The sequence below is a fragment of the Diplotaxodon limnothrissa genome, linkage group LG10, assembly GCF_057381915.1.
Source record: "Diplotaxodon limnothrissa isolate DT_005_m linkage group LG10, D_limnothrissa_male_GT1.1, whole genome shotgun sequence".
NCBI lineage: Eukaryota > Metazoa > Chordata > Actinopteri > Cichliformes > Cichlidae > Diplotaxodon > Diplotaxodon limnothrissa.
In genome coordinates, this window is record NC_140605.1 from 2,597,940 (window position 1) to 2,616,717 (window position 18,778).

Below are 18,778 nucleotides of genomic sequence, written 5' to 3' on the forward strand. Positions count from 1 at the left end.
ATTATTATAGTTTTGGTCTGATTATTTTAAAGAGTACTTTTTTACTTTACAATGCCATGACTTAAACGTTATCAATGCTACAGAAGACACTACTTTGATGCCCATCTAGCCCCAGTGAAACTAATTATATCCATGACTACAAAAGAAGTCACTGCAGCACAGCAGTGTATTTGTGTCATCACTTCTATCCAGTGGGGATTTGTCACCATGCCTATTTTGCTTAAAGGCCTTTTCACTGTTTGCTGCTACAGCTACACATGTTTCTTTTCCAACTATTTATTTATAAGTGACTTATGTATGTATGTATGTATATATATGTATATATTGTACTATTCTTAGTTAGCGTATTGTCTGTCTTGTCTTAATGTTGGTTTAAAATGGAGCACTGTAACAAAAAATAATTTCCCCCAGGGATCAATAAAGTATTCTGATTCTGATTCTGATTCTGATTTTCCTGGAAAGCCTCATCTGCTACAGTAGCCTACCTGGCAACAGTCTCATCTCACTTAATCAAGGACAGCGCTGATGGTGAAAAGACAGCACCACTCCCAGTTATCTTTAGGTTCAACAAAACATGAAAGCATGCGTATGCAAAGCATATATTTATGTTTGGTGACCTCTGATAACCCATCTGAAAACCCTTCACTGCCTTGCATTCACACCCACAAGCCTGCTAGCATGAGCCCACTCATTACTGCTTAATCACTGAATTACGTTTAATCAGGTTCATTTTCACACCTCATTACTATTAATGGAACACCATTATTTGAACGGGTACTTCTGCGAAGAATTAAAGGCATGCCAAAAGGCTTGTAGAGTTTTAGCAGGATTTTCACATCCAGACACATTCAGAGCCTTTTTTTTAGAATATGTCTTTGACAGCCAAAGCATCCTGTTGCTTTTTGATATTAGCAGAATGAAGACATGTGGGAAAATGGCAGGGAAGTTCTCACTCCTCCTTACTTGATTTTAATAGCTAAGATGGTTGGTTGTTAATGCCAGCATCATAGCAAGCACTGCCATGGTTACCTGAGTGGAAACCAAGCCATTAGGGACTCTGACTCCTCCCAGCCCATAATTCTCCTTGGCCTCATAAACATGTTTACTTACAATGACACAGCCAAAGAATAGGCAAATCCATAATGCATTTATTTGACAAAAATAAAAGCATGCACTTCCTCTCACAGGTTGCATGAAAAGCAAAGACTTTGTTTGTCGTGTTTATGCTGATTATCCAGGTTGTTTCGCTGACAGCAATTTAAAACCCGCTTAAAAAAACAAAATTAATATACTTTTAGTAAATTAATAAAATGGTAACTGCAAATATCTAAATTCATATAATACTTACCTGTTGGATGCTGTAATTTTGTGGTACATTTGGGACCGTTGGGTCATTAAGGGGAGGGGAAAGATAGCCACAGAGGACTTGGTCTTTGACTACACCCTGAACAGTGCGCTGGTATCATTTCAAAGTGAAATATGGAGGTAAAATGTGGTGCTTAAATACATGGGTGAGATTCTGATGTGAAAATGAGTTGGATGCTCTCGTTTGGGGTGGCTGTGGCCCTGCTGGCTCTCTGTAGGGGACAGGACACTGTGAATGAAGGTAGGCCACGATGCCGACGACAGATTTACTCTAAACAGATGTTTTAACAAAACAGAATGTGACATTTATTTCGATTAAAGCCTTCACATTTCATTCAAAACTTTCCGAGCACATTAACATATAGGAGCAGTTTATTAGAGTGACTCAAAATGTTATTTTGCAGCAGTGTACAAGATACCAATGGAAACATCTGATATCCAAAAGATATATTTTATTTTCAGGAAATAGCCTGTGTCTGTCTGGCTACCACCTGTGCACTCATAACAAAACAAAGATTGTGAGTTTCCTGGTGGTGCACAAGGTTCCCTATTCAGTGTCAAAGCCTTGTGGCGGTTGGCTCCTCTGGAAGACTTGTAATGTCACAATGTACAGGATGATCCATCAGACTGAGTACAAGCTGGTGACGGAGCAGGTGATGGGATGCTGCTCTGGCTATGTGCAAGTTGGTCGTTACTGTGCCCTGCGTGAGTATACTGCACTGATCAGGATTAAAGAAAAGCACACATTGTTTTGTTCTTAGACTGTAGAAGACACTTTTTCTGTCTGCAAAATCTGATTATGTACCACACACACACACACACACTGTCTCTGGCCAGGCAGTCAGCGTGACCTTTCAGTGTGTGGTGCTGTGTGCAAGACACCAGATGGAAGCGCTGAAACTGCAATGCTACAAATATCTCACTGCTAATATATGGCCTGCAACATGTTATTTCCTTTGAATGAAGCTGTAAACAGGAGTGGTGAGTTTAGTTCCAAGCCAGGATCCTGTCCAACTGCAGATGGATTGCATCCCAGTTCTGAGGAGTGTGACTTGGATATAGACTGTCCAGGCTGGCAAAAATGCTGCCAGAGATCTCACCACTCTTCCTGCAGTGATCCAGCAAGTTAGTATATATGTGATTTTGCATCCACATTGCATTTAAAGTGAATGTTCACCATGCATCTTACTGTGCTTTGTTTAAGCAAATGACAGTTTTAGAATAGTGCTAAAACGTAATGAGCGACTCAACTCACTGAGGCATTAAACTGAAATTTGCCCAGCGTCTACGGTATATCAGCTAAACATGACAAACTGTTTTTATCTGTTAGTGCAGCTTTACTGCTGCCATCTTGGTGCTGATGTGGCCGCTCTGTTGATGTGTCATTTTCCTTGGTATTTCGTAAAATTTCAAAAATGAGCACTCAGAGAGGGCAGATCCCCCCGAAGGGCGAGGGCTACACTAAATGCATGCAAACACGGGGAAAACAGGCAAACTCCTCACTGTTGGTGGAATCGAACTCAGGCCTTTCTCGCTGTGAGGCAACAGTGCTAACCACCGTGCCACCGTCAAATGAAGTAAAGGAAAAAAATGCATCGGTTTTCTTACAGCAACAGTAAAAAGTTACAGAAACTGAAAGTGTTAACAAAAACACGCTCATATGTTCTGTGTCACGTTCAGCCGATGCACACCGCGCACACGCTAAGAGTGCAGCAAAAAACAGACACACAAAAAAATAAAAAGAACATGTTGTCTTGACATGTTGTCTGACAAGCAATGTTGTGTGTTTCATTGCTTCGGGTGTTCGTACGTGTGTTCTTGTAAAATTACAGTGCCACCAAATTCTTTTACAAACTAATCTTAGTGACTTGGGGTAATCCACAGACCCCACAGTGTGTGTGCCATTTTCACTGGATCCCTTCCTGCTGAAGAAAATATGAAAGGAATAACTGCTGAGTCGTATATAGACCGCTTCAGCCTGTTCATATTTCATTTAGCAATTAAATAAATAAATCAGCTGATTTTCTTTTTTTTAACCAAGCTCTTAAGTGAGCCTGTAGGTCTTTCTCTGAAGCAGGGAGAAATCTGTCGACACTGATCTTTATATTGTATCATGTTAATCTCAGCAAATTACTCTGAGAATGGAGGAAACCGTTTGAATGCAACAGTGACAGTGAAGACAGACTACCAGCAACTGATGTCCAAGAATGAAGGGCTTCTGAATCACACAAGGCTGCTGCAAGCAATGGTAACACAACAGCTTCTATGGTCAAACTTCCTCCAGACATTTATAATGAGACTAGACTTCCAACATAAGCACTTTCCTTGGTGGTCGCTTTTTTATGAAAATATGTTCGTCTGTGTCATCATCAGGTGACTGGAGCTCTGCAGTCTGATGTTTCTGTCTATTATCTCAGCACATGGCCTGTGCATCCCTACAGAACTGCCACCTCTCTGCTGATTGAGTGTAACTTCACTCTCTCGTTGTACAACGTCACATCGAAGCTGCATCGCCTTCTCGAACGAATAGAGGAAGTGTCTTCAATAACAGTGCAAGGTGAGGAGGCACTGTATGGCAGTTTTGACCTCTCTGCGAAGCTACTCGGCTTTTTTTCTTTTGAGAAATGACGTTCTTGTAGAGTTTTGAGAATGATTCATGTGCAAAGAACACGGCGTTCAGGAAAAAATGACTCAGTCGCACCACAGTTTCCTTCTCCCACTACTTCTGTTTGAGTGACAGTCATCTGTGGGATGTTTCCTGCAACAGCGGAAAATAACACCAGAGCGATCGCACACGCACACACAGAGACAAACACACGTGCATGAACACACGAAACACACACCCACACTCAGATATTTATCATAAATCAGTCATGCTTGCTACATTCCCACAAAACATGGCTCGCGTGCACGTCAAGCTGGCTTTTTCTCAGAGATAATTAACTTCCCTTTTTCTGTGCTGAAAGCCATTTATTTTTAGACACATCTGAATTTTCAAGCCTTTAAATGAAAGACGTGAGCAAGATAAGTGAATCCAGTCTTGACTTGCATAATGTGTTTCAAGTTCCAGTGATTTTTCCAGGGTCCCGAACAGATGTGGAGATTTTCTAAACAGCTTCCACTATAAACTATTGATTTATTTTCAGAAACACATTTGTTACAACTCATGCAAACACAACTGTAATTGAACAGCTTTTATGTATGTGTAATTATAATTGCTGCTTAACTCCTCCATATGTCTGCATTTTCATTGCAGATGTAGACGAGTGTGCACATTCTGCTCTTCGGCAGTGTTCGCTTTGGGCCGACTGCAACAACACAGTGGGTTCTTATGAGTGCGTCTGCCACCAAGGTTACATTGATGTTGACCCGAGCAACCCTGGAGCCCACTGTTCAGGTTTGACCGCACACTTGTGTGTGTGTTTGCAGTGCAGACGTAACCCTTTAAAGTCTGGACTGTGAGATAATTGCCAGATAATTAAAATGTTTATTTGCACATGACTTTGTTCCATTTTTGCTATGCGCACCAATTTGTGCAATTTATTTAGGTTTTTCAGAAACTAGCTCACACTTAACTTACACGTGCACAATGTATGTACACAGAGAAAGCAATCATATTGCTAAATATAACATCTGAACCTCGTTTGAAAGTGTTCTTTTTCTCAAGTGCTTCCAGTTACCCTATCCTCAAAATCCCCTGAGCCCTTACTTTTGTAAGTGCAAGTGCAGCATCTCAGACAAGTACTATAGTTTAGATTCAGTCACTTTAGAAGTGACGAGAGGGATTTCCCCATCAGAAAGCCCCGAATAAAAACTGATAAGATTACAGTTAGACTGATCAAAGAGCTTTTGGGGGGTTAAAGTTTATGCACAAGTTATTCTAATGCTAATGTATTGATGTTTGCTAGGTGGAGTAAATTTACAACATCCCATCACACACACACACACACACACACACACACACACACACACACACACACACACACACACACACACACACACACACACACACAGACTATTAGAATAACTGACCTGTAGAACTAGAGGTGGAAGCTGAGTGAGAACAAATGAAGATTTCTCTCAGTTTTACTCAGATTTTAATAGTCCGCCCACCATCGGCCTTTTTTGGGTAAAATATCAAACAAGAAAAAAGAAAACAAGTCTCAAAAGATAGTTTTCTTGTTAAAAGCAGAAAAAGGTCAATTACCAATCACCTACTGACAGCTGTGTGAAAACATTAAGGAACACAGAGGCTATGGAGGCCTTGTTTTGGAACAAAGCTGTGGTTAACAGACTGCCTCCTTAATCTGAAACGGCTGCACAATAATATGTGTCAGAGTTGTTCTTCAAGTCAGACAAACCTACTCGAACAAGGAAATTGTGGTTAGTTTTAAAGGCTTAGCTAGCTCACAACAAAGTTGCCACATTTGTCATATTTTGTGAAGATGGTCCTTCCTCATAAATGATCCACAATGTTCTGCTATTACTGCTTTGTAAAGACACAGTTTCTAAAGTGACCTCTGTTGGCTGTGTGACTAACAACATGTAAATTGTCTGTTCACCACTGATGAGTGGAGGAGGGCGGAGTCAGGTCTTCAGTCGTCATACTGGAAAGCTTGAGAATGGTTCTTACAAAGATGGTGTTTATTAACCCAAGTCACCAATCAATGTAAAGACAGTTTAGAGTAAAAGTGTATTTTTGATCCATGACTCTACTTACCTACTTATTTTTTTTGCTCTTTTAAAGTGGAAACACTATATGTTGTTTCTAATTACTACACGTCTGTGATGTGAGTCACACAGTGGTATTTACACCAGAAACTTAGAGTCCAGTCGTCCACTTGTTGTTCTTTGCTCCCAGCTGACACTGGAGTGTGGCCCACCGCCCTGACCAGCCCTGCATTGATGAACACAACCTATCCCCCTGCTTCCAGTCGCACACAAGGCCCTCCTGGATACAACACAACAGATTTCTTCACATCCACTGAGATCAGCGTGACTGCGGCTCCGAGTAATACGACCTCTGTCTCTTGGAATTCATCACAAGCTTCGCTGTGGACGAGTTCTGCATCTCACAGCCAAATGAATACAGCTGTGGAGTCAGCTCATCCAGCAACAACATGCTGTGAGAAATATTCTGTTTTCATCTAAAGTTTACATGAAATCTCCATCTCTTGATTGGAAGGGTGTCCAAGCCAGAAAGAGAGGGATATTTGGGTTTAACAAGCATTTATTTATAATTTGACATCATTTACACTGAAGCTCATCCTCTTTGGAGGAGTCTTAAATTGTTATTCTCACACCTGTAAAAAAATTTCAGCTATTTTTACTCGAGTATTTATTTTTCAGACTACTTTTTACATTTCTTCTGTGCATTTTTATCATGTTCACATGACGTTCGCATCTTCCTGGTATATTTGATGTTTAACCTCCATTTGTGGATCGCACAGCAAACTGTGATTTCTGGAAGTGTTCCTGAGCCCATGCAGCGACTTCCTTGCCAGATTATTCCTGGTTTTAATGTAGTGCTGCCTGGTGACATCCAATATTTGTCCTTTGCGCACAGAGATTTCATCATTTCTTTGGATTCTTGGAATCCTTTGCTGCAGATGTAACAGCATTTTAGAGATATTTTGCTGCCATCAAATTCAAAATGAGATAATATTTTAATATTCCTTTGTGTGAAAGTTTCTGGATCTGACTTGCACAGACTGAATAAGACTGGCCTAAAATGGTGTAGGATTAAACTGACAGGATGTAAAAAGTAAAATAATGCATTTTTAAGCTGTTCTTTTTTGTTACTCTTGACAGGCTTAGGCTAGCTGTGGTGTTTGTTTCCAGTCACTGTGCAAAACAAGGCTGGATGCTATTCCCTAAGACAAACCGCACAGATGTGGGAGTGGCATATTTCCACGCAACAACCAGCAAGAAAGCAGATTCAGATTAATGACAAGCGATTCCCCTGTCTGTCCCCTCCCTCAGCTCCCCCCAGCATCGGCAGCTTATGGTCCACTAATGTTACTGGAACGTCCTTCTCTGTCTGCTGGTCCAATCATGCCGAGACAAAACAGACTTACTTGGTTGTTCTAAGGAAAGGGTCAGAGGTCATTCAGACTCAGAAAATCAGTGATACCACGATAGAGGTGAGCGGACTGAAGCCTGGACTGCTCTACAATGTTACCGTCACACCTCGTGCCTGCCGAAATCAAGGAGCCCCTCTTCACATCTCAGTAAAAACCTGTAAGTACATTGAACATATATATCAAAATATGAACGTCAAAGTACTCGAGAGCTGCCAATCTATGTGACAGCTCCAGTAACTTTCAGTACAGCTTTACCTTTGTTTATAACTGTTATGCAGTCATATTGTTGTTATGGCTGATTGTGATGGTGTTTTTAAAAAAGTAAGGAAACACTTACATGTCACCTTGGATCTTGATGTACGAAATATTCAGGCTGAACTTTTTATTTTGTTGAGAACAAATTGATGTAAAAAAAAAAAAGAGTTGAAAACAAATCATCAACCCTTTGAGTGCTGGATTCAAAATGACTTAAAAAAATCTAATTGTTCAAGTGTGCCCTTGTTTTTTATTCATTTGTATTTATTTATTATATTTTTGCAGTAGATTTTGCCTGAACCAGAAGAACGAAACTGACTAATTGACTAAAAATGCTGAAAAACACTTTTTGTCATTTTTCTTTCTGTGTGTGTCTCTGCATGGAGACACACACTTCTCAGGAAACAGTGATATTTTCCACCAGAGGCTTTCATTTCCACCTCCACTTGTTGTTCTTTGCTCCCAGCGATATTATAGAAATGTTATATTGCCAAATAGCATTGTGACAATATGTAACCTATAACATTATTATAACACTTAACACTGTTTTTTGGATATCTGCATGGTTATTATTAGAAGAAGAAATCATAAAATGTGTTACTGTCATAAGAGAAAAGTGAAAACAGAAGGAAACTGGAGTTGTTTAAGTTGGTGAAGCTGTTTGGCGTCACATCCAAGACGCTTCTTCAGTTCTAACAACAACAGGTAGGAAGCCTCTTGGATGTGAAGCCAAACGGTGTCACAGCTTAAAGAAGCTCAGTTGCCTTTTTTCCGAGCTTTTAAGACTCCTGTTACCTGCATGACTGAGAATCTAGACACACAGAGATGCATTACTTTCCCCTCAGAAGTCAAAATGTAGGTCAAATCTTTATTTCTCCTCTGTGGAAGTATTTTCAGAAAAAGAACAACAAGAATACTGGAAGTGTTTTTTTGTCTGAGCCACAAGTGAAGAAAGTGACTGACCCAGATTTCTGAAAATAAGAACATAGCCACAGTTACCACCCTGAGGGAGTGAGGAGTACAGCAGTTTAATTGTCTTTAATGACTAATGCGTGATGAAGAAAAGAATCAGTGTTTTATCAAAAGGCCTGGGGTCAGTAGGACGGTCGACATTTATGTGGTAAATGTGGTTATTGTGCATAATAAAGGTTTTCTTTGTAGACGCTCAGACTCTCGATGCCACAACACGACTTACCAACATAAAGTTCACAGCTGACCTCCAGAACACCAGCAGTCAGGCCTACAAAACCCTCAGTGAGAGTATAACAGAAGAGGCAAGTATCCAGTGACTGAATGTGATGTGCAAATGAAAACACAAACTTGAGCCTGTTTCCTGTGTCACCAACCAGATCTACCAGTCTGTGTCTCCAGAGGTGAAAGCCATGGTGGATTCAGGCCAGGTCAGGATCGAGATCAGAAACTTTTCCCCGGGGAGCGTGATGGTCAACTTCACCATAGTGTTTATCCCAAGTCAAAGCCTGGACATAAGCAATGTGTCCACAGCAGTTCTGCAGTCCCTGACGAACAGCTCGACATACACAGTAGATCAAAACAGCACAAGTCTAAATGGTATGTGTCTTTATATTGCTTATTCTAATGCTGTGGGCTGTTAGTGGTACACTGCTGGGAAAATGCTTCAAAGAGGGAGTGCTGAGTTTGACATTATAGCAAATTAGCGTTAAAGACTTACTCGCGGTGTTAGCAAATGTTTTATTTTTACTGAAATCACAGCACAGAAAAGAAAGAAGGCACTGGAGGTGGCCCAATATATAAATGGGGCCATGATGGTAGAAGCAACATATTAAAACTTTCATAAATCTTCATAAAATAGATATATTGTGTTTGTGCATTTGACTAGTGAGAGTCAGGGGGCCAGCCTACTACAAATCACAGCAGTTAATGTTTGTGTTGCAGACTATAGGAGATTACATCTCTGGAGACGTGCATGAGAAGTTGCAGTATAGGCTAAGGTGAGAAGTAGAAATGGGGCCTTAATCATCCTGCAGCAGTCATTCACAGTCTTTGTACCAAACAGTTTTCTTGGTAGCTTTTGATTAAAATATAGCCAGCAGTTATTTTATTGTTCTGGGATGTCCATTAACGAGTGAAAGGCAGCTGCAATTTTCATGTCTGTTAATGTGAACCAAACTTAACTAAAACTAACTGAAAACTGAAATTCAACATGAAGAAATCATTTAACTAAACTAAAATCTAGATTTTTGAAAATAAATAAATAATTAAATGACAGAAATTATTTCATGGACCTGAAAAAAAACTCACCGAACTATAGCAGAAATATCCTGTTCACGTGTTTACTGAACGGGACGGCCGAGTCAGCGTTTCAGAACGTGTTGTGTTTTTATTGTACGTTTGCCGATTCTCTGCAGTCTTGCCTCAGACACGTGCGCTCCACATACTTTCTCTCTTGGCACAATATGTTAGAATAACTATGAAGCTGCGTTGTGGAATCCAGAAATTCTGGATGTCGACTGACGCTTTGACTTAAAAGGCAATATTTCTTGGTCGCTGTTGCCTCATGTTAATTTTCTCAGCTGTATGGAAATACAACACAAATGATGCACAAAGTCATAATGCTCTAACTGCACAATGTTTTTTAGTACATACCATTCAAAAGACCTAAGTGCACTAAAAGTATTAACAAAACCTTTTTGTGTCTCAAAAGCAACATTTTGGAAATTCAAAGTAATTAAAGTAACATCTAAATAATCAGCCAATAACATAATACCTGACTCTATTTTTTTATTTCTGTGTCTGTAGATTTTAATGAATGTGCTTCGGGGGAAAATGATTGTTCCCAGTCGGCCACATGTAACAACACCTGGGGCTCCTATACATGTGTTTGCCTGTTCGGGTTTACTGACAACGACCCAGAGAGACCTGGACGGGTCTGCCAAGGTAGCTGTAAAAACTCATTTATACACATTACATGTAAAACAGAATATCTTTGTAACCAGCGAGCATTGTCTCGTGCAGCACCTACAACCTTAGAAACAGCGGCACCGCCCCTGACGACAGCTGTAACCACTTCAACTACTGCTCCAGAAATAACCACAGACAGTATATCAACAAGTCACATGGTTTTCACAACAATCTCAACTGTTGCTCAAGCTTCCACCACCACTACCCCGACAACCAGTACTTCCCTAACAGCCATCCCCGCCTCTACAATTGCCACAACAACTGCTACCAGCTCAACAAAAAGTACCACTGCTCTGGGATCTGCCACCGACGACTCTATCCAAGAAGCCCTCTCAGTCCATTGCAGACTTGCGGCCATCACTGTGACTGTCACTAAGAATTTTCTTCTGAGCTCCATGATCCAGGAGAGTGCACTTTACTTGGGCACGGTGGGCTGTGGCATCAATGGCGGCAATGACACGCACGTGGAGCTGACCGTGGCCTGGAATGAGTGCGACACTAAACTTGTGCAAGTGAGTTTTTCTCCTCTGCATTTGGGAAACCTCCTGAATCCCCTGTGCTCTTGTTTTTTGTATACTAGCTTGCCATTATCTTCTTCAGCTAAGTACGAAGTATAAAAAAGTATGAAAACCAACACTCTGCTCTTTCTGCCGTGTCGGTATTTCAGAATGAAACCCACTACATAGCCTCTGTAAACCTGCTTAACACTATGGATCCATACACTTCACCAACGGGAGCAACAGAGGTGCCCAGAAAACAGCTGGAAGTCCCAATCATGTGTACCTACATGAAGAGCATGCTTATTTCTGCAGACCTTAGCCCCATGGGGTAAGTGCCATGAGTACTGTCACGAATACTCATTATATTTTATTATTTTTCAAATCAGTAACCCCTTGATAACTGACACAGCTGACAAATGCCTCAAGAGGAAACAGCATCGAGAGATAAAGAACTACTTCTCCAGAACAGAATATTGACACATTCAAATCACAGAGAGGCAGTGTTGCTGTTCAGAATATCAGCACAGCGGGGATTTGATTGCTGCTGCTGCATTTACACAGCAGTTTCACGAGCAGCCTTTATTAGCTGACAGTAACAAGCAACAACAGACTGGGATAAATTCTTTGTTAGTATATTCAGGACCCTGAACTGCGTTTCATGAACAGCTGTCATTGGTATGAAGGTTTAAACAAGAATGAATCCCAAGATAGAGGCTGATACTGTAGAGCTCCCATTTAGTTATATAAATGGACTTAACTGAGGCTGAAAGCCGCTCAGCACTCATCAGTGTTGCCACCGCAGGCTATAGCCATTCCTAAAATCCTATTGAGCATAAGTCTGATAGGTGTTTAGCTTATTTACTTCACTTAAACTCTCATGTCCCACTTTCACTGAATGCAGTTATGTTGTGCATTAGTAGCATAAACTGATAAATATTTCATTTTTAATATTTTGTATAGTTTATATTGTATTCATTATACCTACAATTCATTCCCATCCATATCCAGGTATGACATAATTAAAATCACAGGATCGGGGTCATTGCAGATGAGCGTGCATCTGTTGGACAGTGCAGTGCCTCTGCCCTACAACTACAGCCTGTCCCGTGAGCAGCCCGTGGTAGTGGAGGTCAGACTCAACACCTCTTCAGATCACATTAAAGCAGTCATCAGCAAGTGCTGGTGCACTCCCACCCCAAACCCCGTAGACGCCTACAGCCATGTCTTCCTGGAGAAAAGGTCTGTTTCCCAGCTACAGCTTTCTTTAGCTTACTCATACTGTTACCACTATGATTATTGTTAACTCAGACAACTTTAATCTGGAGTTAAGATCTCAGATGGGGTTGACTTGGCCAACATGTGCATTGGTAACACACGTTATATAAAAATGTGTCATTTAAAAAGCCAAAACTCTACAAATTAAGTTCCTGACAGTTTCTGTCTCAACGAATAAACATCTGTGGTTTTAAGTTGATAGGAAAACTTGTTCTGGATGATAGAAATGATAGGTAGGTAGCTTCATTAGTCAGCATATGATTAACTTGGGGCTTCACACTTTTTAAAACAAGATGCAAATGTGACCAGCTTCTGTGGGGTGACACATAAAAACACTTCTTCCTAGGGTTGCCAACTCCCTGAAAAATAAATAAGGGACACCTCGTGGCCAGGGCCGGGCAACCCAGTTGTCTTCACCCTTCCCAGTGTGGTAGCTCTTTTTTTGTGTGTGTGAAATTATTTTTTAACCATTTGACTTGAATTTGATTTAAGCAGATGCATATTCTTTGTGATATGAACACATGTGAAACAAATGATCATTTAGCCATTTATTTTTAGCTCAAAATGACAACATTAACACAGTAAAACAGGTCTCTTTCTTAAACAGAAGCCTGTCATGCTTAACTTTTGAGAATATAAGTAAATCTTTCTTTAAAAGAACTCTGTCCTGCTTAACTTAAAATTATATAAATTAATAGAAAGCAATAGAACGAAAAATATTCTTGTAACAGTGCACATATAGTGCATTTAGTACAATTGGCTTCAGTTGAGGTATTATTTCAGCTTTTCTAAAGCTAATCAGCTGCTCCTGTTTGTAAACCCACTTGTTCCCACGATTACGCATCTTAACTCATCATCATTATTCATCTATGTATTACTTTTATGTATTATTCATCTATTTGTTGTAATCATCCATCCTTGCAGTTGTTTATTACACAAAATAAATTATATTATTACACTTCTGGCCACATAGCGCTGATATTCACTGCACATGCCCATATTAACCTTAACCAGAGGGTTTAAACAACAAACCAGTGTTTACATACCATATCTGCTTCTGCCGTGGCCTGGTGGACAAAAAATTGGTTAAGGGTTCCCCGAGCTTTCAGGCCCCTCATGTTCTTCTTGTGCCCACCACTAGAAGCATGCCTATGGAAAAAGTGCGCCGGCACACAGTGCAGTGCGCTTTATAGGTGTTATCGTGCACTTTCCCAGCCAGGTGTTTTCCTTTTCCCAGTCCTCCCTGTACTTTTGCAGCCTTTTTTCTTTTCTTTCTCTGAAGGGAACAAACATTGCTGCTCTAATGCTGGGCTTACACTGTGCGATTTTTGGCCCATTTTGAGCCGATTTTTGAGTCGTGCGACCGATTTGGTGATCGGCCCGATTTTGGCCTTCATCGTGCATCGTGTAGTATACGTGGGGTAACGAGAAGCGATTAACACCTCACGACCAGCTCCCGATCATCAATCGCTCGTGAGGGTGTCACGAATTTGCGTGTCATCCTTGCGCAGGGGCCATGCTAATCTTCTCTGTATCGTATCCAATTCGGTCACCACAGCCGCTCACAATGCTCGCGCGCAAACACGTAAACATCGGTGAAAAAGACGGCGCAGCACAGCTGTGCAGCGTGTGATCTGGACACAAGTGATGGAGGCACTTGTAGAACTTTGGAAAGCTCATCCGAGCCTTTTCGATGTGGCATCACAAAATTATCACGACCACAACAACCTGAAAATAGTTGGATTTACATTGCTGCTCAATCACAGCTGCCTGATCATGTTTTTCATTAGCAATTTAGCAAAGTTGATGGTGGTGGTGTGTCTGTGTGAGTGAAAGACAGAGAGAGCGAGCGACAGAATTTCTGTTATAACCTTCATGTTATGTTGGCACAGTGTGAGCACTCAGGTCGCATCAGAGCATCGGGCGGTATAGTGTGAGACCCTGCATCGTGACCTACCAACTTCTAACCCCTGCGAGTCAATCGTGCAGTTTGAGCAAGAGCTGAATAACGTGACTGAAAAAAATCGCAGTGTCTGCCCAGCTTTAGGTGTACTGTCATCCGAGACTTGCACCGCAGTGTCGGCGTTTGTTTCCCTGTTGGCCATGCTTCTTGTTGTGGTCATCTGTTGTCTTCCGGTATTTTCTCCGCAAGCGACCTTTCCTCGACCAATGAGATGAGCGGTAATCTGAATTGTCATACTCGAATTGTCATAAGTGTGCTGTCAGCTCATTGGTCACAAAGCAGGAGAGGGGCTGGGAATTATGTTTTCAAACAAAGCGTTAATTCCATAAACATTTATAGACTACTTTTGATTCTCACTGTATTACGGGACAAAGTGCGTCCCTTATTAGCTCAATACGGGACGTGTACTTTTGTTTCGAAATACGGGACGATTCCGTTTTTTAAGGGACGGTTGGCAACCCTACTTCTTCCCCTCCCTAAAAGGAAGTCTTTCACAAGGCCTGAAACCAGGCCCTTCCATTCTTTTATCATTACAAAGACAGAACAAGACAAGGATTCATATTGTGTTGCTCATTTTGTTAGTTACTGTCTAAAGCTACAGTCAGCAGGAGGTTAGCTTAGCTTCTGCTTCTGCTGGAAGTCTGGAAACTTCTTTTAATCCCTGCAACACAACATTCAAGTATGCATTGAGCCATTGTGTAGTTACGTTCTATGGGAGGTGCACGTCGGGTTAAATAGGCATACAGTTAAGATGAAGTTGCGGTTATGTTGTAAGTTACCACGTAAATCTGATGCACATATAAGGGTAAAGCTAGCTAGCCTAGCCCCATTCAGATACAAGAAAATCTGACTCCCATTGTCTCACTGCAAAACACGTGTCAGCGGAGGCATTTGTGAAACAAATGAACTAAATTATATGAATTAATGAGCTGCATAGTTGCCAGTGGGCCAGTTTTGTTACTGTGTCTGTTCGCATCACCTTTTTTTCCATTTCTACGAGCAAACTTAGAATCTCCAGCTTTATATTTACAATATTTGTTTTCTAGTGATCAGTTTCAAACACCTGGTACTTAGATGTATGGCAGGGACATGGAAAATGTGGTGGTCACGATATCATCTACTGAACCCTCCCCCCCAAAATCTCCCACATGCAGCAGTGTTGACGAGAAGGCATTTTCTGATTCACAGCTAAAGGTCCCTCCATTCAAATGAAATTCATCTTTGAGCAGGATGTAAGAAAAAAAAAAGTGCCATCAAAAGTGACAATGAGTCAGTGCGGTAGCTAAATCTGTGTTAAAGCCTTCTGCAAAGCGATAATAAGAGAACCAGCAGATTATTCAGCTGTCTATATATTTAGCACGATGCTTTCTAATAATAGTTTTTGATCAGGTGCAGTTAAGTTCATCAGTCAGCCCCACTGTCTGTGTCTCCACAGCTGTTCCCTGAATGCATTCACCAAAGTGATGATGAACGGGAACTCCAGCACGTCCCGTCTGTCCGTGCAGATCTTCTCCTTTGTCAACCTGAAGGTGATCTATGTGCACTGCAAGGTTCAGATCTGCCTGCAGACTGAGTCGAATAGCTGCGTGCCAGTGAGTGCTTTCTACTCCACAATACATTTCATGCAACCCTGCAGCTTTGACTCTGCTTAGACTAAAAGCAGTTGATGCAACATAAACTCGGCTCATGTTTTGTTGCAGGACTGTCACCAGAGAACAGCTCGATCTGTAAATGCACTTGGAACAAGGTTCGGTTCAGCTGGGCCTCTGATGAATTCAGATGAAGGTGTGTATTTTTACACAGTATCTGCTTTGAAAACACTCCACTCCAGAGTGTTGGAGCACGGCTGATTTCACCTGGATGCTTCTTTTGTGCTTCAGTTGGAAGTGTAATGACACTTCAGCTTCCACTCAACACGGACCGTTTTAAAAGTAGAAAAGCTATTTAAATCTTCAGTGGCCATTATAAATCTGGCTCTCACTTCATCTCAGCATTTAAATGGGCTGTCTATAGCTGTTGAATTAAGGCAGTAGTGCAGCTGTCGCTATTATCAGTGTGGTGGAGAGGAAAGTTCAACTAACTTGATGGAAAACATTTATCCATCTATCCATGTTCTTAACTAGCCATCGCTAGGAAAGGGTTGGCTGCTTTTATCATGACACACTCATGAGGGGAACATTTTTTTAAACATTATTTTTATGTAAGGGAGCTGGAAACGTTTGTTTTAAGAGCCAGTGAGTAAAGTTTTGGTATTTCTGTCATCATATACTGCTTGTCTGCATGTTTGTACTTCTTCAGCCTTGGTTCATATATTCCTGCAGAGCCCTTGGATAAGGAGCTGAGCACTCTAAATGTAGTTGGGTTTTCCATTCTGGGAATTTGCTTGTCGCTCTTCTTCATCTGTTCCCTCGCCTGCCTCTTCTACTGCCAGAGGAACCGCATCGGACACTACAATTTTAACGTCAAACCCAAAGAGGAGAAGTTCACCTACCTTGCCTATAACACCTAATGACAGCCCCTGCACCCACAGGCACACAATTAGAAGAGATTAGACGTGCTGTCGCTGCTTTTACACCACACCTGCCACCATGTGTCACTGTTGCACCATTCACCCTTTATCGTGTACATGAAACTATTATGTACAGTTTGAATTTAAATTCTACCTGCACCTTCTTTGTATAATTAAGATATTCAAACGATAGAGTGGTTGTATACAGGGATGTCAAATGTAGAAACTATCAATATTTCATGCATGACATATTTAATGACTGCAGAGAATCAGATACCAAGTAACTATGCAAGTGTTGGTCTCTGTATCCTATTCTTATAGTCAAACGTGTTCATAGCTGCCTCTTTAAATCATGTTATTTATGCTATTTTTTGCTGTCTGTTATCTATTGTGTTTACTGACACATAATTTGTGCTCTAAGTGGTGAGACAATAAACACATCCTGTATAAACTCAGACACTTGGGGGTGCTGTTAACACAGTTCTTCATTAAAAAAACAGTCCAAGATGGCTTCCTGCACTCAGAGTAAACACGAGCGTTTACAGGGGACGATGTGAGGTGGTGGATTCAGAAAAAACAAAAAATTTACAGTCCCGCTTTTATTCAGTTGGCTGGAGGTTGTGCTGTCAGTTTCTCCTTCACCCAGATCAGTGGTTAATGAAAACATCTCATATGAGCCTTTCTCAGCAGAGAAGAGCCAAAGATGAGAGCCCAGCTTTTCTTTCACACTTTGCATAATCCGACATTGTCACGGGGTCAGAAATGCAGCAGTGATGGGGGTGAATACTAAAAAGAGGAGCGGCTTTCTCTTTCATGGGAGGTCCCTGGAGACCTGTGGTGAAGGAGGGCTTACTACCATCTGGAGTGCAGCAAATGCTCCGCCTTCTCATTAACCCATTCAGCCTCACACCTGGCAACCCATCGCTATGGCAACAGCTCTGTGCAGGGATGGAGGGGAATGACGGATGCAGCAAGAAGGAGCGAGAGCAGCAGTGATCAAAGCAGAGGAATGGCTGCAGCTCAGGAGCTTCTATTTCTTCCTTTCAGACAAACCACGTGATGAAGTTATATCACACACAGCACATTCCTGGGCTTCATCTCTTCTGCTGAGTGTTTCGGTAATGGTTTCCAGTTAGTCTCTGGACAGCACTATATTTCAAATGTGCAGGTGTTTAATAATTTAGAAGCAACACACACACACACACACACACACACACACACACACACACACACACACACACAGTGTCAATTATCCCAGTTTTTAAACACAAATAACTTGTGTCTGTTGAGTGCTTTCTAAATTTACCAGTCAGGAGTGTGACAGTGCCGTGAATTACTTTTCCAACTTTGTGCGTCTGTATTCTGGGAGGCAGTAATGGCTGTAACATGATCCACGTCTCCACAGTCCTTCCAGTTTTCCTCCTCCTGCATCCTACACCAGTCTCTCTGCCTCACTGTTCATCCCGTAACAGCGGCTCTGAAACAGTGATTGGTTCTGCTTTATGATCTATGGCTGTAAATGTGCTTTCTCTCACACGGGTCATTACTAATTAAACATCCTGATCCCGATTGTATTTTCATAGAGCACATTAACACCGTCCCTCAGGCATCTGGCCAGTGTAATGGCTTTGTAATCTTCAGAGGTGAGAGATATAATTATGCTGTCCGCGAACTATTAGAAAATACCTCTCACTTGATATACAACATCTAATTCTCAGTCAGTTCCATCAGTTTGTTTCAGTTGTGAAAAACATTTACTCCAGTATGTTTTTCATGTATTTCATAATTGCAGTTTCTAGTCAAAGAATTTAATGCAAAGTTATAGACTATGTTAATCAACAGTGAAACTGTTACCAAAGGATATCCTATAGTTACTTGCTAGGCATGA

General features: G+C 41.3%; 1 protein-coding gene and 1 non-coding gene across 2 annotated transcripts; one reads left to right on the forward strand and one right to left on the reverse strand.

The window, feature by feature from the left end:
- The first annotated feature begins 1,530 nt into the window (after nucleotides 1-1,530).
- umodl1 (uromodulin-like 1) lies at nucleotides 1,531-16,951 on the forward strand. Its single transcript, XM_085363295.1, has 17 exons — nucleotides 1,531-1,606; nucleotides 1,828-2,070; nucleotides 2,332-2,490; nucleotides 3,492-3,613; nucleotides 3,739-3,922; nucleotides 4,622-4,762; nucleotides 6,227-6,490; nucleotides 7,348-7,605; nucleotides 8,865-8,977; nucleotides 9,053-9,272; nucleotides 10,482-10,619; nucleotides 10,698-11,155; nucleotides 11,311-11,471; nucleotides 12,152-12,382; nucleotides 15,817-15,973; nucleotides 16,082-16,166; nucleotides 16,703-16,951. The coding sequence occupies exons 1-17, from the start codon at nucleotides 1,531-1,533 to the stop codon at nucleotides 16,888-16,890; spliced, it is 3,198 nt and encodes a 1,065-aa protein (XP_085219421.1). The 3' UTR covers nucleotides 16,891-16,951.
- Nucleotides 13,885-13,988, reverse strand: LOC146623711 (U6 spliceosomal RNA). The gene has a single exon (XR_014906555.1). It is a non-coding gene; the product is annotated as a U6 spliceosomal RNA (small nuclear RNA).
- Nucleotides 16,952-18,778: the final 1,827 nt, after the last annotated feature.